We start from the raw sequence: 26,844 nt of genomic DNA, 5'->3' as shown, positions 1-26,844 counted from the left end.
GATTATCTATCGGTATTTGCACTTAATGCAAACAGCCTCGCCATAAATAAATATAAACTAGTTTGGGCATGACATATCAAAGGGTTTGTCCCATTTTTTAAACAGCTAGTAGACTTTAGTTCCATCCCAGCCATGAATCATGATTTGCTACTTGCTAGTAGGTTGCTGATGGTATAAGGTGGCCTCTTTCTAAAGAGCATTTTATTGGTCATCAATATTTTTCTTTGTTTTCCTGGATGAGAGAGATTGCACATTTTAAATCTGATAAAGATACATTTCTTCAACTTTTAAAGGGGTTATGACATGCCTTTTTTATTATTTTAATATGTTCCTTGAGGTTCACTTATAATATTAGTAATCATTAGTAATTAGTCATATAGTTGCAAATGTACATAACAGATAACAGATTTGTATTAGATTTGTACTACGTATGTGTATGTGTGTATGTATGTATGTATGTGTGTGTGTGTGTACATGTACGTATGTGTATAATTGTTTTTTATTTTTTATTATTATCTATGTCTTGCTGCTGTTTTTGTATTGTTTTTGTATGGTTGTACACTGGAAGCACCTGTCACCAAGACAAATTCCTTATATGTGTAAGCATACTTGGCAATAAAGCTGATTCTGATTCTTCTTCTTCTGATTCTGAACATAATCATTTTCCACCCTCATTCTGACTCTGTCAGAAACGCACTCGGTTTAGGTGCTCCTTCTCCTTCAAGACTTGACAGTAAACGCCCACTGTTATAATAGTGTGGTAATGGGGGCGTGGCCGAGCGATGTCTGTGGAGAGCGGGGCCGGAAGAGGAAGAACGGTAAGGATTGACACCTGTGGGAAATCACCTCTAACAGCTGTTTTGTGTTTCAGTAAGAGCTGGTGGGGGATAAAAGGGCAGTCCAAACCACCAGAGGGGAGAGAGAGAGACGCACGCAGCAGTTTTGATGTGTGCATTCAGTTCTGTTATGCTGAAAAGCAGACAGTGTGTGAGGATACTGAAAAGTATTAAAAATAAAGATTTACTTTGGATTGTTTGCCCGGCTCCTACTTCCTCCTTCACAACAGAGCAAGAGACTTGTCACAAACAGACTCTCTGTTCTTGAGTGAACTGCTCTCTTCTTACTATCTCACTGCTACAGAAGTAATAAGGTAATGTAGTCTATGGTGTGTTGTTGTGGAGGCGGTCAGATGCAAATATGTACCACAGTATGACATCACAATGTGGATAAAGTAGAGAACGAGTCATTTTGGTAGCTTGGTTTCAACTAATGCCCTTTTTGCAATGAGGAGGAAGTTTTGATTTCTGAAACTTACAGTATGTTTTATAGTACAATGAACTCCTATATGTCAAAAGATCAATGGAAATTTGATTCCTCATCATGACATGACCCCTTTAAGATTACACTAGCATTGGGGGCCTGGGTAGCTCAGTGAGTATTGATGCTGACTACCACCCCTGGAGTCGCGAGTTCGAATCCAGGGTGTGCTGAGTGACTCCAGCCAGGTCTCCTAAGCAACCAAATTGGCCCGGTTGCTAGGGTGGGTAGAGTCACATGGGGTAACCTCCTCGTGGTCGTGATTAGTGGTTCTCACTCTCAATGGGGCACGTGGTAAGTTGTGCGTGGATCGCGGAGAGTAGCATGAGCCTCCACATGCGGAGTCTCCACGTTGTCATGCACAACGAGCCATGTGATAAAATGTGCAGATTGACAGTCTCAGAAGCAGAGGCAACTGAGACTTGTCCTCCGCCACCTGGATTGAGGCGAGTAACTGCGCCACCACAAGGACCTACTAAGTACTGGGAATTGGGTATTCCAAATTGGGAGAAAAGGGGATAAAATAAAAAAATAAAAGATTACACTAGCATTTAGATTGCTTCAAAGCTAACACACATGGACTAAAAACTGCAAAACTCCCAATTTTATTTGATTTTTTTATTTAATTTGATTTTAAATGGAAAAAGTCCATGACATGTTTTTGTTGCAATCGAGAACAAATTATTCTGGTTTCCCTTTTCCTCCTCATATGTGCAAGCTAGTGAAAAGGATATCTGTGAAGGAGTCACAAGCAAGGTGGCAGAGCTCTGAATTGCCTTGGAGACTCTTGAGCAGTGGCTGTTTGAGAGGCTCTTTGCTGATGGCCCACAGTTTCTCTTTGGCCCCTCCTTTGCTCTTACCTGACTGCCTGTAATCCATAAAAATTGGTACAAGACGACATTAACATTTCAGTAGCTCTGACAGGCTAAACAGACTGATAACTGCAACAAGTTGCTGCTTTTTTTGGAGCAGTTATCATTTATATCAGGTGAGAGGATTTCAAAGTGGATGAATGTTACCTGAAATAATCAAAGGAGAACTCCTTGAGTGTCATGAGGGCTACTCTCTCTGTGAAGTCCTCCTTTTGCGGTAAGACCGGCATCACTGACTTTCTCCTTGCTGGGTTCAGATTAAGCAAATTCTAGAGGTACATGACATCACAGGCGTAGAGATTACTCATCGAGCAACGCACAGATTGACAATCTGTCTGGAATGCCGCAAACAAAAACAAGCAGAGTAATACAAAGAGTGAAGCATCTCAGTGCTGTTACACTAAACATCAGCACTCTTTGAATGCCGCTTATCCAATCAGATTAGAAGCTCGGAACTAACTGTTGTATAAGGGGAGTCATATGTTTACCAGTGTTTCTTCGGTGGGCTTATTCAGGATTGGAAGAATCTGAATAGCATCTAAGGAAACAGCACCGGTTTGAACTGTCCTCTCATTCCTTGCTTTGATCCAGCCTCCTTCAGGAGCATATTCTCCATCCTTTATCATATACAGCAAATCACGCCTTCTGAAGCTCAGGAATGTGGGGTCCTCTACAGGAAAGAGTAAGCAATAGCCATGTATGAAGACCAGTTCAACAACCATTTTAAACACTGATGCTTGACGAGTGCAGTTTTCTTTCCTGTGTTGATATATTTCTTTTTGAAAAAGAAAATTGGGGCTGGACATATTGAACTTATCCATTAAAAAAAAAAAACTAATATCCTTCAGTGCTACTACGTGAACTTGATACTGCTTGTCAGAAGCAGGTGGTATTCTGGGAAAGGACAATCTCATTAGACATTTTATTGGAGGGCCATGAGTGCAAGATTATTTTGTATTACTATTTTGCGTCCGTTTTCCAGGAGGAGAAAGACTGGAAAATGGAATGAGTTTTAGAAATAACACTAGCATATAGCGGTTATCTGAGTTACTGTAATCTTTGTCAGTTCGAACCAGTCTGACCATTCTCTGTTGACCTCTCTCATCAACAAGGCATTTCCATCTGCAGAACTGCCCCTCACTGGATGTTTTTTGTTTTTGGCACCATTCTGAGTAAATTCTAGAGACTGTTGTGTGTGAAAATCCCAGCAGATTAGCAGTTACAGAAGTACTCAAACCAGCCTGTCTGGCACCAACAATCATCCATGCGATTATCTAACCAGCCAATCATGTGGCAACAGTGCAGTGCATACAATCATGCAGATATGGGTCAGGAGATTCAGTTAATATTTACATCAACCATCAGAATGGGGAAAAAATTTGATCTCAGTGATTTGGACTGTGGCATGATTGTTGGTGCCTGATAGGCTAGTTTGAGTATTTCTGTAATTGCTGATCTCCTGGGATTTTCACACACAACAGTCTCTAGAATCTACTCCAAATGGTGCCAAAAACATCCAGTGAGCGGCAGTTCTGTGGACGGAAATGCCTTGTTGATGAGAGAGGTTAACAGAGAATGGCCAGACTGGTTCGAACTGACAAAGTCTGCGGTAACTCAGATAACCACTCTGTACTGCTGTCGTGAGAAGAATAGCACGGGCTGGCACTGTTTTGGTGGCACGAGGAGGACCTACACAATATTAGGCAGGTGGTTTTAATATTGTGGCTGATCGGTGTAGATGGCCTCAAATCTAATAGAAATGGACTTAAATTTTGTTACATTTTGTTTTTATGGGGTATTTAAATCTTAAGGGGGTCACACATCGGACACGTCTGGCGGACGACATGACGTGTTCTAAAATTCAAAACAACTGTGTTCAGTGAAGGCATCCACACCGCCACCGCTCAGCATCTGTCGGCGGCGCCCAGCTACACTCCGGAGGCAGCTCAAATTTCTGCCACACCACAGAGCGCAACTCTTCCAACCTTGGCAACTTTTGTGTACTGTCTGCCACCTGAACCGCATCAATGTGCCCTGTGACTGATACCTGTGCCGTGTCCTAGAAATTAGAATACTAGATGGAAGATTTATGTTTGTTGGTCAGTTGATAATCACTGTGAAAGCAGCACCTTGTCTGCTTTGGTCCTGCATTGCCACAGCATACACAGATCTCTCTTTAAGCCCTGAGAGGAACATGTCGACCAGCTCCACAAACTCGTTTGCCTTCACAACCTTCAGCTCATACTCCCCCCTTGGAGTTGTCAAACTCACAATTCCAGCAGACTTGTCCTCACTGTAGGAGAAAGTAAATGAGGGAAATGAACAAGAAGGAAAAGTGAGATGGTTTAACTCTGCAGAAATACTATCTCAAGCTGTAGTGTTTCATGGAAACTCAGGTGTAATTTAAGTGCATCTACATATAGTTTTTGCATAAATGGGGATTTTTCACCTATGCATTTCGATTTTTGACACTTCTGGGTATGAAAGCTGCAGAAATGCAGGTTCTTTCCCATCCTGGAAGGAGATGCCATTCCAGTTCACGACTACCACAAACTGGTCTTGAGGCAATGGCAGACCTGAACACAATAATTCAGAGCTTCAGAGTAACTTAAAATAACTAAAATACAATACAAGTGAAAAATTCACAGATTCACAGCATTTAGCATGGAGAAAAGTATTTTACCTGAAATCATGTAAGCCTCAAATAACTTGGAGAAATAGATTGGCCAATTGTTGCGCGCATATTGGACAACCTCAGCCTTCACATCATCAGTAGGCGTAGTAGTGTTTATGTAAGGACCCTGAGAAATCATACAATATCACTGCTTTGTTCTCCAAATAAGTATTAGAGTATTGTGACATCAACATTTAAGGGAAACAAATTTCATCTAATGACAAACACTGTTGTTTATGAAAGCATTTGAATATACCTGTGTGTGCGCTGAGTTGACCAATTGTACCAGTTTCGCCAAAGACTTGTTCTCAATCAGACTCAAGTTCATACACTCATGAACAATTTTCTGTGCTGTTTCCAAACTGCTTTCAGAGCCATGCTGTATATAGTAATGTTTGGCTGCAAGCTGCACATAATCATCCTCCTAGATCAAGATTATAGGTCAACAACAAAAGGTAATCACGGTCTTCTTAATCAAGTGCATTTATTCAGGTTATGTTTATAATCATAAATGTTACAGGTCATTTATGTATTTGCCCAGTGAGGGGCGTCTGAGGGTCTGACCCATGCCAGGAATGCAGTAACGGTGCTTATTCATTTAGCTTACATATTATGATCAAATATGAGTTTATAAAACTCAGAGTTACATTTTGTTTGAGTTCTTGGTCACTAATGTACTAGAGGTAGACTGATATATTGGTTTTACTGATTAATCTGTGCCAATAGTTGTTTTTTTGGAGCAATCGGTTATTTCCAAAAATGTTAATATTAATCGCTACCAATTTTTCTTTCATTCCTCCATGTTCCTCTGTGGAATTTCACAGATCAAATGGATTGGTTCTACAGTTTAACAACTGCCTCTAGAGGTGAAATAAAAATGTAATGAATTGATCTTCATGTTTTGATCTAACTGGCATAGCCCTGTGCTACAGTGAGGCCTGACTCAACCTTGAGGGAAAGATAGCCCCTCTGTTGTTCTGTCTAAAGATGTCATTGCAGGGATTGTTTGGAGTTTTGAGAGTCATGTGATTTAGCCAAGTAACTGAACGCCACTGTAATCTGAAAGGAGAAGAGCCCTCTTAGATTTATGATGAATTTGCAACCCTTATGATACTTGCTCACAACTTGTGTTGAAAGATAATCAATGACGCAGCTCTGAATCTTGCAATTTACATAGTGGCACAGAACACCATGTTTATAAGATTTCTAGAATTATTGTGTTGTAACTAATCCCAAGTATGGTTACCACATCCTGTTTTCAGAAAATAAGTAAATGATGACAAAATTCTCATTTTGGGGCGAACTAACCTTTGAACAATTTGCTTTTGAAAAACCCATATTGACTGACAATTTTGAATTTTTGATGGAACATACCCCCCTAGATGTGTATGGTGGTTGTGACCCTGCCTATAATTTATAAAATATGTGAAAGGTTCAACCACAAGGAGATGATGGACTGGCTGACCTTATCAGATTGATAGTCTCCATGTTTGAGCCCATGGATGATCTGTCTGTAGATGAGGTCTGTGCTGATGAAGTCATCTGAACTGTCGTGCCATGGAGTGAAGATCTCTTTGCGGAAGTAGAGGCGCCAAGGAGCGTGCTGTTCCTCTCTCCCCTGCCTCTTCTCTTCCTGCTCGCACATAGACACAGCATCCAAAACGTGCTGACTGCCACTGCCAAGAGACCACATCTGCAGCCAGACCAGTGTTACCAATGATCCACAAGATGTACAAGAGGAAAAAGGGTAGAGTTATTTTGAAGTGTCGACACTAGAGGTACCACTCCCCTGAAGCTGCTTCAGATTCCAAGCACATTGATTATAAATGTTATATAAATTATAAATGATTATAAATGTTTATAAAAACAGCTATTTAGAATTAATAGTCATTCATTTTTATTTGTATAGCCCTTTTCAGAACACACATCGGTTCAAAGCAGCTTTACAGAAAATTATGCAGTAAAAGAAAATGATGAGTAGATGTAGGTGGGCAATGTTTAAAAATAACGGATATTGACTGAACTGTAAGATTAATGATTAAGTGTCTTTGAAGCCCATTCCGAATTGATTGCGGAAGTGTATGTACATGCAGTGTCCTTTGTTATTTGACTGATGAATGTTGGCATTCAAATAATGTCTATGTATTGCATTTTAATAGAAACTAGACTTTTACTACATGGTGTTTTGAGTGGTTGCTAGTGTGTTCTGAGTGGCTGCAAGGGTATTCTGATACTGTGGTCCTCCAAGTCTCTGTGATATTGTGGTTGCTCTATATAGCTCGGGTCCCTCCTACATTGGAAATCTATTGCAATTTTCATCCATTTCATTGTCCACCATGCACAAATTTTAAGTCCAATCGATTAGAAAAGCATTAGAACACCTCTCCTAAACAAGCTGCATGAGGTATCATTTATGTTATTACAAGTGAAGGTCCTTATTGAAGCCTATAGGAATAACAAGTTACAAACCTTCTCATTCATTGCAGCATATAGGGAAAAGCCGTAGGTATCCTGCAGGTTTATTTTCTGGATGATAGCATTGCACACCTCTGCAGAAGTACTGGCTGAGTCCACAGATAGGCTGATGCTTCTGCCGTCCATCAGACCCACAGCCACTGCCATGGGGTTCTTGGTCTCGACAGCCTTGCAGTTTCAGGAAAGAAAGGCTGGTCATGTTTAGGTAATTTTGAGGGAGAGGGAAGAATTCGCAGTCACTTCAATCAAAGGGATTTGCCTACCTGTAGTTCAATCCAGCATGGTGGTTCGTTTCTTTCTCCATTGGCTAAAGTCCTCAGCAATCTCTCTGCACAGTAGGAGGAATATTCAATTGGCCCGTGGCGTATAAAACTCTGCAAGTACTGTGGCAAAAAGTTTTTGGTGAGCATTGCATAGCATAGCATAACACGTTAACAAGGGGCATGATTAATTGCATTATTATTATTATTTTAATTATTTGCATTACACATTTAATTGACAACCCTAATCATAGGAACAGAACAAATAAACCCAAAGGAGATTTAAGGCAGAATGACAGGCTCAACCACCATTCACTTTCATTGTATGAGAAAAAGAGGCCATCGTGTCATGTCATTGTACCTAACACCTCCTTATTGTTTCACGGAAAATAGAAAGTCATACGGAAATGGAAAAACATGAGGGTGTGTAAATAATGGCAGAATGTTAACTTTGGAGGGAACTAACCCATTAAGGTATTTCTTACCATAGTGAGGCTCTCAGTAGGGGGGAAAATACCCAGACAGATGGACAGAAGGACCCAGCCTCTGTTAATACTTTTCTGGCTCTTATTGTCTGTTAACTGCTTACAGATCTGACAGTAGATTTCATCTCTGAAAAACAAAAATACATTCTTAAAGATTGTGTAACCATCATCTCTTTTTTGAGGAATGCAACATATCACACATTATGAAGAATGTAAATGACCCTTGGTCAAACCCAACAACAGTTCATTGATCTTAACCTTATATCTTGTCGAACAATGGCATATCCCACAATAATGTGTAATTTCTCCAAGGGTGTCATTGGGCGATCAAAAGTTGGTCCTTCTCCAAACAGCACATCCTCTTCTTCCTCAACAGCCTGCATTTTAGGTGTTGGTTCTTCTTCTGCCTGCAAATTTCAGCAGAATGGTTAGTAGGAACCTAAATATTTGGAACAACTTAACAATAGTTGTATGAGTTTTAGCAAGTAATATTGACTGTTGTTGTACACTAAAGAGCAGTTGTAAATCTCATCTAACCTCTTCTTCTGGAATGGTTGAGTGTTTTCTCCTCCCAGTCCCAGTTCCTTTCTGTTGCTTCATTTTTTTTCTCAAAATTTTCTGCAATTACAAGGCAATGAGGTTAGAGGGTGAGCTTCTGGTAGCTGTAGAGTGAAAGAAGGCAAGCGTCTAATGGCATCTCAATTGTTTACCTGATCTAATCCGACAAGGCTACTGAGTCTTCGTGCTTGTCTCTGACCGAGGTTCCTCTGGATGGGGTCAGCTATAGCAGACACACGTTCTTGCTTTGGCTCCGGAAGATCTCCCATAAATCTTAGTATTATCCACCACACTGTCAAACAGGCCTGGAGAAGAGGAAAAAAAGATTGGAGAGAATGGTAAGACAGATAATAAAAGACCAATAGAGACACAACAACTGTCAATCAAGACAGAGATGTAAAAAGTACAAAGAAATTAAAAGGTATTGTTAACCCAAAACCAAAATTCTGTCATCATGATGTTCTAAACCCATATGACTTTTTTCTTCCATGGAACACAAGGCAGAATGTTAGCCTCAGTCACCATTCAATTTTATTGCAACCTTGCAATGAAAGTGAACAGTGACTGAGACTAAAATTCTTCCTCATTTTGTGTTCCATGGGAGAAAAAAAAAAGTCATACTGGTCTGGGACAAAATTAGGGTGAGTAAATGAGGGCAGAATTTATTTTTGGTTGAACAATCCCTTTAAGTTTGGATACTGTGTCCAAATTTTACTCGATTAAAAGTCCAAGTATCTAGCCAAAAACATACTTGAGTAAAAGTAATACAACTAAAAAAATAAAATAAAAAAACACATTTAATAGTAATTTAGTGTTAAAATGTACAAAGAAAACACTAAATATTCCAATGAAATTAACTTAATTAATACTTCAGTATAGTACTAAGTAAAGATACTCAGTTCTGAGAATGAGAATAGCACATACAAGGGCATCTCCCTCATCCTCATGATAAAGCAAGGGTTGACGTAATCTCTGTTGGATGTGTGAGTGGTTAGAAGATCCTTGGAAGTTCAAAGATGCAAATTTAGAGAAAGAGAACTCATCAGTTTCCTCCTCCTTTTGATCCTCTTCGCTGGTGTCCAGTTGAAATGGTATCACAGGAATGGTTGAAATGGTTTCCCTCACAGGACTTTCTTTCAGTTCAACCTCTTCCAATTTCATTGGCTCTGTCTCAAGATCCTACACATGGAGAGGAATATTGGGAAAAAAATCATACCAAGTTAGCATTAGCCTAGCAGTAGTAGCCTATTAACAGCATGTCTTTGAACACGACTTGCATACAGTATGTTCACTGGTTGCAAATGCATTATTCATTTCTTGTATTGTAAATACTTTTATGGCTACTAATGCAATTGACTCTAATACATAAAATGTAATGTTGTATTGTATATAAAATGACCCAATTAACAACTAATCTTATCTGGACGTTATCTGTAGCATGCTGCTTGTTCTCGTCAAATAGGTGTCCTATTTCCTTATTCTGAAATAATGAAGATTCTTACCTCAAAACCCTCAGGTGCCTGGCCCTCTTGTCCTCCTACTGCACTGGGCAGGAAGCCAAAGATATTCTCCAGCATTTCATCATCATCCTCATTCTGGGATTTGGCAGCCTCCTCGTTTTGCCTGAGCACTTCCTCTAGGCGTTGCTGGAGCTCCAATGCAGCCAATTCCTGAGCCTCTTTTTCCTGGGCAGTCAAGAACGCCTAGGACAGGACAAGAGAATCTAGTATAGCTAACCTAGTATAAAAATGAAGTATATAAAACAAGAACAAGCCTAGTGGAAATGCCAGTAGTCAAATTAAGCATCATAAGCAAAATAGTTATGTGCGCTAATATGACAGCACAGGACATCAACAAGTTCTCCAAAGCAGCATTGAGCAAAACAAATAATAAAAAACCTTTTTGAAAGAAAAAACTTAGAGCAGCATGACAACACTGATTAGGCTGGTTTGTTTTTATGGTTTTAGAGGGAATTTGGGCACTTTTCAGCTGGTCATGGCCAACCAGCTAAACACCAACTGGGAGACCAGCTAGACCAGCATATCACCAGCTTAGCCAGGCTGAGAGACCAGCTAAGACCAGCAAACCACCCAAGTCTGGTTTTAGCTGTTTTTGTTTTTGTTTCTTTTTTTGTTTTGTTTTTTGAGCAGGGAAAATAAGACATGACAACACATAAAAGTAGGCCTACTACAAAGCAGAGTAGTGTCTGCACTATTCCACTCCACCATAAACTCACATCCATTTTCATTTTTGTGAGGGTTTTCCTGGCCAGCAGTCCTCTGGTCTGTGCCTGCAGTAGTATCACTGCATCTCTTTTACATTTCAGGTCTTTTCTTGCTAGATAACCGCGGGTCTGTGTCTGCAGAGTGATGGCTGCAGCCCGTCTGCTTTTATACTGCATATGAAGTTGCCGACTGCGCACTTTCGCCTGTAGCCGAGCAAATCCCTGCTTGAGCTAAACAGTGTGAGAAATGTATTATTATCAAAAGGCAATCTGCAAAGACACCACACTAACTTTTATTGCTTTTCAATGCTTTTCCTGCATAACTCACTTTCCAAAACACTGTCCGGTCTCTGTGGCCACGCCAACACCTCTGTAAAACCAGAGCTGCCCTCTTCTTCTTTACAAATCTCTCTCTGTATGTGAATGGAGAATGACTTAGCTTAAAATTGCTCTACCAGTCAACTACATACGTAAGACTTGGACAAAGAAAAGAGACAATAGGGAATGAACCTGTCTTTATGGGCGAGCATCACTCTCTGAATGATAAGTGCCTTCCTGTAAAGCTCTCGCTCTCTCTCCAATTCTAGGAAGGAGTCGTGAAAATCCTGCCAGAGGTAGAAAGAGGGAAACACACAGTGGAAAAAAAAAAAGAGCATAATTTGTACCACAAAATAAATGAAAACAACAAACAAACTAACAAACATGTAAAACAAAAGAACCTTATAAAGTAAAATTAAGAAGAAATATTTAACGTTCTGCACTATTAATTCACTAATCAAATAAACAAATTTTAAGACATTGACCATGTTAACACCAATGATCAAATCATGCTAAATCATCACATTTTACACAAATTCTGCTGTTGTCACTAAAGCAAAGCAAAGCAAAAGGAGGCATACCAAATGATACACTATAATACACTAAAGAAAATTATGCCTGAGGTACCCTTAGAAAGATCTTGGTTTTGCCAATCTTCCAGTCATCTTCGTCTTTGATCACGGCCCTGCAGATGGCTTCACAGCACTTGGCAGCAGGTTCCTGATTAACACATAGCGTTTATTATAGTCGTAATTATTGTACTTATATACTGAACATATGTATGTGCAGTTATATTACATAGAAGAGACAAATTATTAGATGTACAACATGATTTACCCAACTAGGACATGATCCTGGATCAACATCATATTTTGTTCCTGGAGCATCAATCACTATAACCATTCACAGCCCGAACCCTAAACCTACCTCTAAAATCAGAGAGCAGTGACTGAATGATAGAATGTTGTGCCAGGACAATACAGAATTTTGATCCAGGAAAATGTCCCACACATTAAGGTTACTTAGACACCTTATTCAACTACAATCAAGAACTATCACTTTATAGACTAATTCAAGTATTTTGTGGATCACCACATCTGTGAATAATCATATTGTCCCCTACAGTGTTTGGGTCACAGTCTACGGTCTTCAGCAACACACGATAGCGGTACAGAAACTCTTTAAAGCTGTGGCGGATGGGATATCCTAACTTGCGTATTCGAATGGTCTCCATCATCCCAGAATAGCGAAGTTGCTGCATACAGAGTTCCCTATCAAAAGTCTGAAAAAGAAAGATAAAGAAGAATAAACAAGTGATAAAGAGTTTTCTGATGGCTACACAATATAGGATATGTAACAAAGGGGACTGGAGCTAATACCTTGGACATCTTTTTGTCATTTGGTTTGAAGCAGCGTATGAAGAAGGGCTGGCAGAGAGTCAGCGACTTCATCAGAGAATCCAGAGATTGACGGAATTGAACACTCAGAGTCGATATCTGCCTCCTTGAATCATTTACTTGCTGCGCAACATGAGAGACAAACTATTTATTGCAAAATAATTGTCATTGTTGAACGCGGCAAGTCAGTACATCTGTATAACTGTCTCATACCCGTAATGAGTTCTTTGGTGTTATGATGATTTGGTTCATCTTGTTAGCTGGCTTGGGGTTGTTTTTATTCTGCTCAGTCTCAAAGATCAGTCTGAGCAACTTGTTGGAAGATTTCCGAATCAGATCCATGATGTCCATGCTCAGGGCATCTCTGTTCTTCTCCAGAAAACCTGACAAAGTAAATCTCTTTTAGACCAGGAAATCCACAGACTAAAGAACTCACTTGGTTTCTCAAACAACTGTTGGGGGGAATTCACTTCACTATACATATCATGATGACTAAGGTGTTCAATAATGAATTGTACCTTTGCAATCATAATAAACCACTCCAGCAAAGTGCTGAACCCCAAAATTCATGCTGTGGTTGTTCTTGGATGGGATATAAAGGGTGTTCCCATTGTGTTCTTGGTTCATTTTGTTTAACATAGTGGCATCGGTACCCTGCAATGATAGGACAATAACACAGATTTGTAAAACAGACTAAATGTCCAGAAGCATAGAAACCACCGGACGTGTTGCCATGTTAAGCTAACCTTAGGGAAGTGGCTTTCCTCATCAATCAGAGCCAGTATGTTGAGAGGTTTAATAGCCAGCAGGTCCAGGGTTTTCTGGTTGTCAGCGAAGGCAATGTGCTTCCACGAAATCCCTTCTTTACTGTACTCGTCCTGCTCCAGTTTAAAGATGTGCCTCACAAAGAACTGCTGCAGCTGCTCGTTGGCATAATTAATGCACAGCTGCTCAAAACTAAACAACCACACAAATTTCATCATTATGTTTTTAAAGGACAAATTTTTTGTTAAAGTCTTAGTATGTAATATCTGTGCCACTACTGTCAGCACAAGGAATTGCAAAAATAAGATTTGCTGTCTTCCAAATGGCATAAATGAGGCCTTTGGAGGGCACTTTGAAGGGAGAACAATCATTATAGTCATGCGGTAAGGTTGCTTCAAAGGTAATTTCCATTAGAAATGACTTAAAAAGTAAGCTTCAAATGACACTTATTTTTGAGCCCTTTCAAACCTCTAAAGCTCTCACAGTGGATGGTAAAGTCTTCAAAGGGAATAGGACATAGGGATGATCACTTCTGAACAGAATATACTCTCCCCATGTGTGCAATTAGTCGCTTAAAAAATAGTCCCACCACAAACTTGTATCATTGGTTGAGCCAGTGTTACGAAGTTAGGCTGGTATGTCTGCTCATATTAACAGAGCATTATTTTGATAGCCCCATAGAGCCACAGTGTACACATTTTCAGGGGAAATTAAGCTACAACTTACTTACAGTTCTATTTGCATATTAAGCAGGGATAGGAAAAAGTATTTTAACACAGAAAAATATACACAGAATAAAATAAAATAAAAATGTGTTTAGTCATCAGATGTTATACACTCACCTGTTCTTATTGAAATTCTCAAAGCCAAAAATGTCTAGCAGACCAATGGACTTGCGTATGTAAGAGGAATCATCGATCCGGGGCTTCTGAATAGCGCTGTTCACTTTCGAAAACACCCACAAAAACAACCTTCCATACATGGCCTGTCAGGGAATTGTACAAACATTAAAAAAATGACATTTACAATAAAGTTAATGAGCATTTAGGAGGCTGAATATCTAAACATGGTGATATTAGCTTATACTTTATCCTAACTTGGTGGGTACCTTGGCAAAAGCGTCTCTGGTGTCTGTGGCCTGCTCTGAACTGAGGGGTTTAGTGACTTTCTCTCTGTTTGTCATAAAGGAGCGATGGGTAAGACTATTATCAAGATCGGCCTTATCCACCTACAAAGTGACATGAAAAAGCATCAGCCAAATATCTGATTACATAAAAACTGATGAAAAAAAATTGCTGAATTTCCAGTTTTAGCTGGTTTCCAGCTAGTCTACATGGTCTCCAAGCCCAAGCTAGTGTTTAACTACTGGTTTAGCAGGTCAAGTGCTCAGAACCCCTCTAAAACCTTCAAAACAGACCAGCCTAACAAGCTTGACCAGGCTGGATTTTTATTTTTTTTTTAGTAGGGAAAACAATAAGTCTAAAAAATATATAAACAAACAAAATATAGTTCTGAAGAGAAATTTGTCTGTACCTCCAACAACTTGGCGGTGATGGAAAAATGATCAGATGACTGGACGTTACAACTGTCCATATTATTCATTATAGTGCCTAAAAAAAAAAAAAAAAAAAGAATCAAAGAAATTCAATAACTTTTATTTATGGTATTATCATAATATGGTATTACTATATTAACTATTACCTACAATAACAATAGTTTATGGCATTATAGTAGACAAGAAGATAGTCACAGACCTTGAAAGTCAGTGTTGCCCATGTGCAGGATGGCAGCAAGTAATTTGAAGATTTCCCAGCAGTCCTTATCTGAGAAGGCGAGGATCTTTAGAGCAGCACGGATCCGTTGGAACTCATCAGCATCATCCCGACCATCACAATGCAAACAATCACCCTGAGACAACCATCAGTGAAGGCAGTTATTGTACTTGCTCTAGAGTTAACGATTATCAGTGTCTGATATATCTGATATCTGAATAACTAAGCCCAAAATGAAACGCTCACCTCTGTCAGATACTTGAACTGAGATGCATTAGCAAAAGACAGAATTTTCTTTTGTTCATCTGGCATCCCAGATAACAGGCAATAGAAAATGTGATAGTTCCTTTCATGAGGTGCCTTGAAATAAAAAAAAATATTAATAAAAAGGTTAGCACCACTTGAGTTTTTGTTTATTTGATGCTAATAATTGTCTGAACATCAATTTGATTTTTACTCTAAATATTACTTCTAAGACTTATTACAGTATTTATCACACTTTACAAATATACTCACAGGCACTTTCAGACTTTTTAGACTAATCAATCATTGGAGCACATGAAAAAAGCCTGTCAGTCAAGAGCTCTTGTGATATTTTTGGTCAAGTGTAGTCTCACCTGATGACAGACACGAGACTTCTCCAGCAGGTACTGCTCCATGTGAGCTCCCTCTATAACACCACCTTTATTAAAGAAGATCTCCACGTATTTCCCAAAGCGGCTGGAGTTATCATTCCGTATGGTTTTGGCATTCCCAAAGGCTGTGTGGATAGACATGATTGAGACAGCTTTCCATGGAACAGACTAAAAATACTTAGTGTACAACATCTGATGATCAAAAACTAAACACATAGTTACCCTCCAGGACAGGGTTGGCCTGTATAATCTGCTGCTCTATCCAGGAGTGTTGTCCGCTCACAGCGGCCAGGAACTGCAGGATGAGTTTAGTGCTCTCTGTCTTTCCTGCACCTGATTCTCCACTGGAACAAAACAACAGATGTGTTTATTATTTATTTATTATTATTAGCTTGAGTTTGGTTGTGATTGTATTGTGCCTCATTTGAAAAACAATTTGCATTAAAGCCCTTGGTAAATATGAATGTTGTTTCACTGACACAGAAACGGCAGAGTTATTAAATCAACAGATGATTAATGAAATCTGCAATGAAAACTACCACTTTCACATCACAACTATCACTAGTAATCAAAAAGGTTAGTCAATTAATGTTTATACACTGCAGTGGAGATCAGAGTAGTTGTCACACAGGAAGTTGTCACAAGGACTATATCTCAGTATGTATAAGGTTTAGAGTCAAAAGTCCAATTACACAAATATGTTTTCTCTAGCAGTGGTTTTGTGTGTTGGTTTTAAACACCTTGCTCAAAACCCTCTTATATTAGAATAATTTTTGTTAATTATATCGTCCAAACTCAAATTGAAAAAACCCAATACCATTCATATCATTAATTCATTTTGCTAGAGCTTTTTTGTAGACTATAAACTAGAAATGTACTTTTAAAAATAAACATACCTGGAGAAATATTTACTGGAGTAAAAAAAAATGTGACAACTAGCCCCAGTCCCCCTTATAATGAATAAGTCTGAATAGGTCAAACATGTGAAAAAAAGAACCGAAAAAATAAAAACACTCTTTACTTAAAGGAATATTCCAAGTTCAATACAAGTTAAGCTCAATGGACAGCATTTGCAGCATAATGTTGATTACCACAAAAATGATTTTTTCTTTAAAAAAAAGAAAAGAAGAATCAGTGAGGCATTTACAACGGAACTGAATGGGGCCCAGTTTTGGAGGGTTTCAAGTAAAAGCACTTTTATTCTTCTGTTTAAACGCATTTGATATGAGCTGTAAAGTTGCTTAAAATGTTTTTACTGTCATTTTAAGATTAACAGTGTTACATCTTAATGGCAACACAGTTGTAAAATTGGATATAACTTTACACAGAACTTTTAAGTGATTAATCACACTAAAAACATGTTAACACGCATATTATGTCTTGTGCCTATACCTTTGAAACAGTGAGTACTTTAACGCTTAAGGATTGACCCCGCTCACTGCATCTCAATTTTACTTTTTGGTAATCAACATTATTCCACAAATACTGTAGATTGAACTGAACTTGTATTGAACCAGGAATATTCATTTAACTTAATTAAAGCATTACATGCTCAATATTCAGTCAGAAGAAAAGCACAATTATGTACCTAATAATGCAGCACTGGTTGCGCTTATTGCGGCACATGTTGAAGTAACAACTGTCAGCAATGGCAAAAATGTGCGGTGGCATCTCGCCCAGTTTACGCCCATGATACAGGTGAACCTGGTCTGCTGTGTAGATGGGTAACATCTGATATGGATTCACTGCCACCAGTACAGAGCCAATATAAGTCTGAGCAGCACACACAGGGAAAACACAATATATTTATAAAAATATTTAAACATGTAACCATAGCTTATATATATATATATATATATACACAGAACTCCTACAAAGACATTTATCAGATCTAATCATTTTTGTTAAAGTGTAAAATAAGGTCACTCACATAGATAATGCCCTGTCTGTGGCGCACCAGCAGATTTCTGAGCAAGCCGGCTTCACTGAGGTCCCCCAGTCTAATCATGTTATCCACACCCTCCACTGAAGTGGGGTGCATTGGCCTAAGACTGGCCCTCTCCCCCTCTGAGATACAGTGCTCCTGGGAAACCATGCCAATGCATTAGATTATTTAGCAGTGTAGAATTTTTACAACACTAAAAACATAAGCATGTGTATGTTGTTACTGTATATACAGTCGGGTCCAAAAAGTCTGAGACCACTTTGAAAATCTGAGATTCAGAACTTTATGGTCAAAACAAAAGCACTTATAATTCCTGGAAGATCAATTGTATATTAACACTTGTTTGAGCTCTTAAAACCATAAATGGCACAAGAAGCTTACGGTGTTAACAAAGCTTCAGTATTTCAGCTACCACTTAGGACTTAAGTCTAAGCAATAAGGAAAGTAGTGTTATTTATTTAAGTTCAATGTAATTAGTCTCCATGGAGATAGGACAATGAATGCAACAGCGCTGTTTAATTTTTGGTTAATTCTAGAGAGCAATACATTACAACAGAATGGGGAGATGGGATCAATTATTCAAAATCTGGGATTAAAACCAGTACATACATTTTTATTTTTTTATTTTTTATTTGAAAAACACAAAACAAATAAAAGTAATGATGTGGATTATCATGTTTTGTCATTGAAGCAAAAGGGGGACATTATGAACTTCATGTTAATTTTTTTAATTCCGCTTTTTACACAATTTGTTCTGCTGATATTATATATATATATATCTATCATTTGTAATGATACAATTTGTATAAAATAAAAAAAATGCAAAACATTTTCACTAGAGAACTTTTGGACCATATGGTATTATTCCATAACTGTAGATAATTAGACAACAGTGTATTTCAAATGTACTACATAAAGCAAGTCTCATAAAAACAGTAATTGCCGAGTCAACTCTTTTTACCTCCCCATCATCATCGAGCAGATAATACTGTCCATTTTCAGAAATCTTCACGCAAGCTCCAATAGGGACCCCAATGCTGGAGTCAATCCAAATGTGATCCCCCTAGATTCAGATTCACATTAACTATATTTCTATATTATTGCTATATTACTATAGTAATTCATTCATTCATTCATATTTAAAAACCAAACACTTAAAATTTTACTCACAAAACAGTTTAAGAATGGTATTGCTTCAAAATAAATGTCAACAAGAGATGACAAAAATGTTTTATAATAATTGTTTCATGAATTTAAAAAATCATAAAATGGATACACACCTTTTTTAACATCACCATTTGGATAATCCCTTTTGGACCAGAAGCATCTAACTAAAATGAAACGCATGCAATATAACCTTAATCCTAGGAATCCTTTCCTGCTCCTGGGGACAACACACCACCCTGGCTGGTTCCAAGAAATTAAAAAAACATATGTGTCCAGTCATAAGGTTTCCACCCACTTGTATGATGGGAACAAGGAAGCATCCCTTATGCTCATCTCTTTATGGCCTCCAGACTTTGCTCCGTCGTGCAAGTATATCTTGCACAATCACCAACAACCACTCTGAAGGGACGTCATTATTAGTGTGGGAACTTGGCTCCTTTAGTTCCAATGGGCTGAATCGCAACTAAGGAAGAAAACACTACTTAGGCAAGGACTTTAAAACCAAGAGTGTGCAGGTTTTTTTTTTGGCTCAAGAGAACTAAATAGGTGAAATCTGAAATGCTGTATGCCTTATCAAAGGAATCACCTACCCATTAACTATGACTTCTGCACAAATTGTGGCTTTTGGACTTCTCACGTCAGAGGCAGATGATACCAGAGGCCAGCTTGAATATTTGAGTCAGTGGCTATTAAGCAGTAAAACAGAGAATACAGTGTATACAATCATTCAGCCTCAATGAACAGATACAGCACTGCGATGTTCTATTGGCTGGGCGTTTTATATAAACAGTGGTTGTCACAAGTGGCGATAATGTAACAAATTGATTACATATGAGAGCGGCCAGCAGATTTCAAGGTACACAGCAGTTAAGGTCAACACAATAGCACTTTTATTCCTCAAGGGTAGACTTGTTTTGAGCCCTGAAAACCATAAAGGAGCCAAGCAGCTAACAGTGTAAACAAAGCATCAGTATTTCAGCTACTACTAAATCGAATTAATAATGTTTGTGGAATCAGGAAGGTAAATTATTATTTCTGTGTTTCTTGTCTCCATGGAGATAGGACAGTGAATCCAGTTGAACTACTAACTTACTAGCTAACTCTAGAGAGCAATAAATTACTTGAGAAAGGGGAGATAAATTTAGGGGTGATAAAAGTGCCTAGAAACTCCAAATGATACTGTCACACCCTAAAAACTGATAACCATTACTCATTTTAAAGCATTAAATTCCAACTGCCAAGCCAACAAGACAGGCTGTAAAAGGGACATAATTTTGTCTGTGGCTTCATTTTATTAATAAAAAGCCCTTGTAACATCAAGAGGGGCAAAACACACTAAGCAGCACCGGAGATTTTTCAAGTAACTCTGAGTTTTTCAATGGAAAAGCTACAAAATACTTAAAGGTGATGTGTTGAAGTTTTTCAAAGTTAAAATTCTGTCTTGTATTTCAGCTTAAAATGCAGAGATAACTAAAAATTTGGCTAAACCAATTGTATAAGCTAGGGGCGGGGCTTCCTGTTTTCCCCAACCAATAGAAGCAAGGGGATGTTCAGGAAATCTGTTCAATAAGTCGCTCTTTTTTTTTTTTTGGTGGTGCTAGCGATGCAGAAACTACAATCATCACCTTTAAAATAGAGAGGGGAAAAAAATTCACAAAGACATGTACAAAGTCTCTTTACTTCAGAAGCGGAGTGCAACAATGTCATTCATATGAAATCAATGAGTGATCGAACAGTATACAGTGCTTTATCTTTGCCACAAATGACACTGCTTCAAGCAACACAACTGGAAATAGAAGAAAAACAAAAAGAGGGCTTTTTATATACTTCGGTTTAACTTAAGATACATAACTGTGTGCATATGCACAATCAAATTTCTTCAAATTCTCAGTTTTTGATTGAAATGTCAGATCTGAACATGATTCTAACCTTAATGCATATGTGAAATCCCCCTGACCAAAGAACCAACCCACAAAACCAGAGCAGGAACAGCACTTGTAGACCTTCCAGACTGATAATACATGAACCATTCCTCACAAATCTACAGGCAGTAACGTGAGAATGAACTGAAGAACATAAACGATTCAGACATTCAGGCAACATTAAACCAATCTCACCATTTCCTCCACCTACATCATTCCAAACCCATGCATATATGAGGCACAAAGAAAGGCACAATACTCCCTCAATACATGCGTGGTAAAATACTTCTTAGGACACCACAGATGGTATCATTATGGCTTCTCAATTCTTATTGTTTTAAGTACTTACAATACAAAGTGGGAACCTTGCGGCATGATGAACACCCATTACAGAATATTGTCATTGAGTGCTTAATACAGTACAGACAACTGTCAATACCACGTTACCATTCAAGGCACCCAATTGAAAAAGTGGTGAATATAATGTATTAGACTTGAAGATGTGCATTGCTTTTACTGATATCTGTGGTTCACAAATGGGTACTTTTTCCTGAAATGGAACCTTATACATGAACTGTCCTAAAATAAACTATTTGTTACTGAGTTAAAGGGATTGTTCACCTGTAAATGAAAATTCAGTCATTCAATTTTGTTCACCCTCATGCTGTTTTCCATACAACGGAAATGACCAAGGCTGTCCCTGGTTTACATTGACTATCACTGTATGGAAAAGAGCAGCTCTGAGATTATCCTTAATGTCTATGCTTGTGTTCCACAGTTTGGAATAAAATATGAGTAAATGATGACTGAATTTACATTTTCGGGTGAACTATCCTTTTAAAACTTCTGGATTGCAAGTGATACATTCAGACATTCATATTTCAGTGAAGATACAGGAAAAGATTTATATTGCAGTAATCAGATAACACTGTAGTGCCCTAGATTCTATGAGTGCTGGCAGAGAAGGGGCTTGCCAGATAAAGATGTTTTCTGTTTACATGATATTCAGCAGTCTTGCTATTAGGTGTAGACTCAAACCTAATCTCTCCAGGTAGATGTCGAGCAGTAAGGCAGGGCAGTGTGCCTGCATGCTTAGGATCATGGAGCAGGAGGCTTGGGTTTGTGACATTTTGTGGTCATGCCCTGCGGACTGAGCTCTGCCCCACACCAGATCAGTGTGGCTCAGCCTGTCCGTCTCATACTCTGACTTTACGCTTCAGCTTATTAAGCTTCTTGGTGCTGCTATTCTTGTTGAGCAGCTTCATGACATGCTCCTTGTGATCCAGAACCTTCAACATGGTATCACGCGCTTCTGTGATCTGGTCAATCACCAACTTGCAGCGCTGCATGTTGCCCTGTGCAAAGAAAAAGTGGAGTTATGAGTACAACTTGGATACACTACCTGAATTTTACACTGATTTTATCCCCAATACGCAATTGGGCCTTGAATATAGAATTTTCACTAGAGGACCTCAGTGTAATGAGCTGTAATGGAATGAGTTAAGTTCTGTCCTAATTCCCCTGATTCATGGAAGTTTGAAGGCTAGCACATGCATTCTACTAAAGAAATGGGATTTTCACTGCTCAGTGGCTGCCTGAAAGTGGATAATGTTGTGGTGATTCCACAGGAATAGTTGAAAAGATGCTCCTGGAAATTGATCTTCCTGTAGAGTTTGGTTGTAACCTGCTCGAACACACCTGTAATTTTAAGTGAACTCAAAGGCCTTGATTGGATAGTTTGGGAGTGTTTTATTAAAGTTGGAGCTAAACTCTGCAGAAAGGAAGATCTCCAGAAGCAGCTTTGCTTCTTGGCAGACTGGTAAAAACCTGTGCAGCCTTACTACCAGAACTTACATACAAGTCAGGCAATCTGATTGGAGCTTGCGATTTTGGAAAGCGTTTGCCATTTTGGGGTGCAATTTGGATCAAACTGTCATTAAAAGCAATCAGTTGTTGAAGGTGATCAGTGGATCCCACCTGTATGAGCTCATTTATACGGTGAAGATCATCATCAGCTCCGGCCTTCTTCTTCGGAATGAGGCCTTCTTGGAGACTCGTGAGGCGACTGAGTACATCTTGCTCAAGATTTGTCTGTGGATAGAAGACAAATTGCAATCATCCTGCATTATCAGCTTTGATTAGGACTGGGCAAAAATCTAGATTTTCTGATGCATCACGATCTTCGTTTGAACGAGCTTGTTATCGATTCTTAAATCCCGAGATCAAGCTTTTACTCTATGCGCAACCCTCTACTACAATGAGACCAAATTTCCAGCTATGTGACTAAAAATGTCTATTAATAGCCATTGGCTGGTAAAGGCTCAGAGAGAAAGAAGTTCAGCAGTGATATCCTTTCACTGCGTGATGAGAATAAAAGTTTGGTTTGACTCCTTCCGTGTGTCCAAGACGAGATCCACGCAATCCATTTGTCATTGAATCATGTCTCTTTTAATACACTTTCTGTTCTTTACAGTCAGTAGTTTTTTACATTTAATTCTAATCATGCATAGCACGTATGATGTAAAGCCATTCGTGTATTCTCTCATTAACATGCGCTCTTTACAGAACAGCTGGTTTTCTTAAAGAGATTTTTTTACGTTTTTAGGACATGTTCATGTAAATACCTGTAAATAGTAAAAAGTATGCATGTAAACAACAAACATGTAACAGAATTATATATATATATATATATATATATATATATATATATATATATATGCAATATAATATCATATTTATTGATGGAATACAAGGGTTTGTTCATTTTTAAAAAGCTAAAATGTGACCAAAATGATGAAAACTAACAAAATATAACTAGTCAAATTAATATTTTCATAATGTACCTAGTTAGAAGGTCCCCTGTAAAATTAAAAACATTAGCTGGGAGAGAATTTCTTTCAAATGTAAGCAAAATTTACATTATAAGTGAAATATACCCATATGAATTGACATCAAATCAAAATCAAATCGAGAGCTTGTGAATCGAAATTTAATCTGGGAATTCTGTATCAATAACAAGCCCTATGTTTGATGACAAATAAGGCCTCACACAGAGGAAGTCTCACCAGCTGCATGAGCTGAGCTGCACAGAGGTGAATTTTCCAGCCCTGGGCTCTGCACACCACTCCCTTCTGATTAGCCACATCCTGCAGGGTGCCCTTCTTGTCCTCTGATTGGATAACACAAGCAGGTCTTAGTGAATGACTGATGGCAGACTATATTATTGTATTACTGCAAAATAGAAAATGAAAAAATGCTGTATGATATGCCTATACAGACCCTTGACACGGATGTCGCTGTATCTCTGAAAGTGGTGGTACGCCGCCTTCCAGGGGTTGCGGTAGTGTCGTAGCAGTGTGATCGGAGGCCGAACTCGGATGGGAACATACCGAACTCCCTCCTCATCTGCACAAGCGGGAACAGATAAACTGATGCTCAAACTGTGCATTCTAGAGGTCAGGGTATCTTACTTAAGTTATTATTTTATTATTAATGACTCAATGTTTGCTGAGATTAGCTGTGCAGATCGCATGTAACCCTACAACACTCCCTTTGTTGTATAGAGACGATCAAATCATATTGCACAACTTGTTAGAGAAACTTAAAACTGTATAGTTAATCCCACTATTGCTACCTTTAGAGTAACTACAGTTGTTCTTCATTCCCGGAACAACTGACAAACTGCCAAGATGATTGCCTTGGATTGGCTTTGTTATTACACCTGGCATCTATTCAATTCAGTTATGACACTGTGTCTCTGTTGCCATTACACATTGAACAAAGAGTTTCTTGCACAGGCAGGGGGCAGTGTTTTTAGTAAATGGTTCACAAACAAATAAAATGTAAGTAAAGGGTAAAATCAGGTAAAGGCAATGATTACCAAGTCAGTGGATAAACTTTAAAAAATTATATGGTTGTAAATTGTTACAACTTTTTAAATAGTAACAGGAACAAGGTTTCAAAAAAGCTTAATACATTCAACACATGCTGAGAATGGCTGTCTGACTGATTAGTGACCTTATCTGACTGAACATTTCCGTATCTTCTTAAATAATATTCAGACTCTGAAAAAAACTTAGAAGAAACAAAATAAATGGCTAAACGGTTCTGAAATCAGAACCCACCAATGTATTCTTTGGGAGGGGACTTGCGTTTCGTTGCACGCTGGCTGAGGGGTTTGGATGGGAACTTCTCCTCATCTGTGCTGTTGGTCTCCATCATCTCACTCTCTTCAGTGGAGATGACGTGTTGCTGCTTCCGGGGCTTCTTCCTGGGTGAGGCTCCTGGGGTGATGTCTTTAGCAGGTACTGCTAACATCTGTGCACCGCTGTTGGGCCCTGATGCCACTGACGGGGAATGAGGTGAAATAGATGGCTTAATCGGTTAAAAAGCATGAGCCGCTAGATACTTTTGACTCATTATATGCATGTCTCAGAAGTGTGAAATGTGTGGGATTTTGAAAATGGAAATGGATTTCTACACAATTATGATTCTCTATACAGAATAAAATAGTGGTCGCCCAGTATGGGTTTTTCAGTGGCAGTTTTTCATTGGTCAGTGGCTTATAAAATGTCAGTATTATTTACTCAAAAACACATAAAAAGGGAAATTGTGCACAGTGAACTGATACAATTATTTTAAACTAAATAAACAGATTTAGCTGTAAGTTCAATCAACTGACACAAGGGGGTGCTAACACGTCTGTTAATCAGCCAGAGTTATCGGCCAATGATCGGCAAATGCAACATAACAACCGATTAACCGGTCTGGCTGATTTATCGACTGACCACCAGTGTAAAAATCTTTTGTTTGCACAAAGTGCCTACCTGGTTTTGCAGTATTGATAGGCTCTGCCTCTTGCTTAATATTCATCTCGGGGAGGGTGGAGCTGATTCCACATGCCGATGTGGTACTGACTGCTGGCTGGGTGGGTGGGGCCACTACATTGGCCATAGAGGGCACTGGTGAAGTGACTGCCATGGCAGCAGGTATGGCTGAGAGAGCAGGGGTGGGCTGAGAGGGAGGCGTGGCTGAAGCCAGAAGGGAGAGGACAGGTTGTGAGGCAAGCTGAGAGGGAGGTGGCGCCAGGTGTTGTGGTTGCTGTTCATTGCCCTGGAAAGGAATAGACTCAACTGCAGCAGTTACCGATGGAGCGAGGCTCATGTGGATGTCAGGTTTGGGCTTCACTCTGCCAATGAATTTAGAGATTTTGTGTTTACAAAGTTGAGCTGCAATTAAAGACCAAAGTGATCCTACACAGTTTAGGACAGCTAAATTAAACCTGTTGATTTTGTCAAATCAGATTATTTCATACCCTGCAGGGCAAGGTGATGCTGATGCACTCCTGATGGCGCCATCAATTCTGGGGGTTGTAGAGTCACTGAGCTGACCTGGGATCAGATTCTTCCTAACAGCCATGCTTTAATAAAATAACAAGCCACATTAAGTCTTGTGAATGTCAACACATTTCTGCAATAAGAATTGTTCAAATAATGGCACACTATCGGAAGAAAGAAAAAGAAAGTTTACGGGTGAATCTCGTGAAAACTGTCAAGACAGTTCTGGTTAATTTTTTATCCCAAAATCAAAAGAAATAAAGAAAAACTTTTATTTTACATAAAGAAAAAAGCTTATATTTAGGACCATTAAGGTTACTCTATTGTGAATGACAATTAAGCCCAACCCCCAATCCAATTGTCAGTAGTTGCCTTCTGTGAAGCAATAATAAAAAATTCACAAATCAGATGATTTAAAAAAAAAAAAAAAAAGAAAAGAAAAAAAAAGAGGATACATTATTTGAATAGTAACATGCATTTTTAAAGTACAATTGTAAGTACACATCATGGTGCTTTTTGTGATACTAGACTAAATCTATGCTCATTAAGATAGAATTTTTACCCAGATCTTAAGATTAAGTTGCAATACAGTGATGAGAATTTTGTTGGGGGAAAATGCAATTAATTGTCCATGGAACACAAAAGCAGATGTTAGGCATTGAGCCTCCATTCATTTTCATTGTTTGGAAAAAAGATGCAGTAAAGTGAATGATGACTGAGAC

The 26,844-nt window shown here is 38.7% G+C and overlaps 2 protein-coding genes across 2 annotated transcripts in view; both read right to left on the bottom strand.

Moving 5' to 3' along the window:
* Positions 1-21,876, bottom strand: part of LOC127441153 (unconventional myosin-VIIb-like) — a 27,168-nt gene extending 5,292 nt beyond the window's left edge. Inside the window, exons 1-37 of the mRNA XM_051698363.1 lie at positions 21,785-21,876; positions 19,160-19,199; positions 18,659-18,760; positions 17,683-17,835; positions 17,341-17,525; positions 15,975-16,096; positions 15,735-15,877; positions 15,364-15,477; positions 15,100-15,253; positions 14,879-14,955; positions 14,454-14,573; positions 14,188-14,330; positions 13,327-13,537; positions 13,099-13,234; positions 12,794-12,963; positions 12,563-12,703; positions 12,307-12,465; positions 11,811-11,903; positions 11,376-11,470; positions 11,194-11,278; positions 10,878-11,096; positions 10,144-10,344; positions 9,566-9,820; positions 8,794-8,946; positions 8,621-8,701; positions 8,342-8,490; positions 8,084-8,210; positions 7,602-7,721; positions 7,333-7,506; positions 6,329-6,556; positions 5,120-5,287; positions 4,873-4,990; positions 4,639-4,765; positions 4,319-4,482; positions 2,678-2,859; positions 2,337-2,458; positions 2,052-2,185 (exon numbers count right to left, since the gene is read on the bottom strand). Coding sequence (XP_051554323.1) covers positions 2,052-2,185; positions 2,337-2,458; positions 2,678-2,859; positions 4,319-4,482; positions 4,639-4,765; positions 4,873-4,990; positions 5,120-5,287; positions 6,329-6,556; positions 7,333-7,506; positions 7,602-7,721; positions 8,084-8,210; positions 8,342-8,490; positions 8,621-8,701; positions 8,794-8,946; positions 9,566-9,820; positions 10,144-10,344; positions 10,878-11,096; positions 11,194-11,278; positions 11,376-11,470; positions 11,811-11,903; positions 12,307-12,465; positions 12,563-12,703; positions 12,794-12,963; positions 13,099-13,234; positions 13,327-13,537; positions 14,188-14,330; positions 14,454-14,573; positions 14,879-14,955; positions 15,100-15,253; positions 15,364-15,477; positions 15,735-15,877; positions 15,975-16,096; positions 17,341-17,525; positions 17,683-17,835; positions 18,659-18,760; positions 19,160-19,199; positions 21,785-21,876 — 5,257 coding nt within the window. The remainder of the gene's footprint in view (positions 1-2,051; positions 2,186-2,336; positions 2,459-2,677; positions 2,860-4,318; positions 4,483-4,638; positions 4,766-4,872; positions 4,991-5,119; positions 5,288-6,328; positions 6,557-7,332; positions 7,507-7,601; positions 7,722-8,083; positions 8,211-8,341; positions 8,491-8,620; positions 8,702-8,793; positions 8,947-9,565; positions 9,821-10,143; positions 10,345-10,877; positions 11,097-11,193; positions 11,279-11,375; positions 11,471-11,810; positions 11,904-12,306; positions 12,466-12,562; positions 12,704-12,793; positions 12,964-13,098; positions 13,235-13,326; positions 13,538-14,187; positions 14,331-14,453; positions 14,574-14,878; positions 14,956-15,099; positions 15,254-15,363; positions 15,478-15,734; positions 15,878-15,974; positions 16,097-17,340; positions 17,526-17,682; positions 17,836-18,658; positions 18,761-19,159; positions 19,200-21,784) is intronic.
* Positions 20,527-26,844, bottom strand: part of LOC127441297 (histone deacetylase complex subunit SAP130-like) — a 19,348-nt gene continuing 13,030 nt past the window's right edge. Inside the window, exons 15-21 of the mRNA XM_051698530.1 lie at positions 26,101-26,205; positions 25,613-25,974; positions 24,911-25,132; positions 24,066-24,191; positions 23,852-23,955; positions 22,764-22,877; positions 20,527-22,141 (exon numbers count right to left, since the gene is read on the bottom strand). Coding sequence (XP_051554490.1) covers positions 21,983-22,141; positions 22,764-22,877; positions 23,852-23,955; positions 24,066-24,191; positions 24,911-25,132; positions 25,613-25,974; positions 26,101-26,205 — 1,192 coding nt within the window. The 3' untranslated portion in view covers positions 20,527-21,982. The remainder of the gene's footprint in view (positions 22,142-22,763; positions 22,878-23,851; positions 23,956-24,065; positions 24,192-24,910; positions 25,133-25,612; positions 25,975-26,100; positions 26,206-26,844) is intronic.

The sequence above is a fragment of the Myxocyprinus asiaticus genome, chromosome 5, assembly GCF_019703515.2.
Source record: "Myxocyprinus asiaticus isolate MX2 ecotype Aquarium Trade chromosome 5, UBuf_Myxa_2, whole genome shotgun sequence".
NCBI classification, from domain to species: Eukaryota; Metazoa; Chordata; class Actinopteri; order Cypriniformes; family Catostomidae; genus Myxocyprinus; species Myxocyprinus asiaticus.
This window is presented reverse-complemented; position numbering and strand designations above follow the sequence as displayed.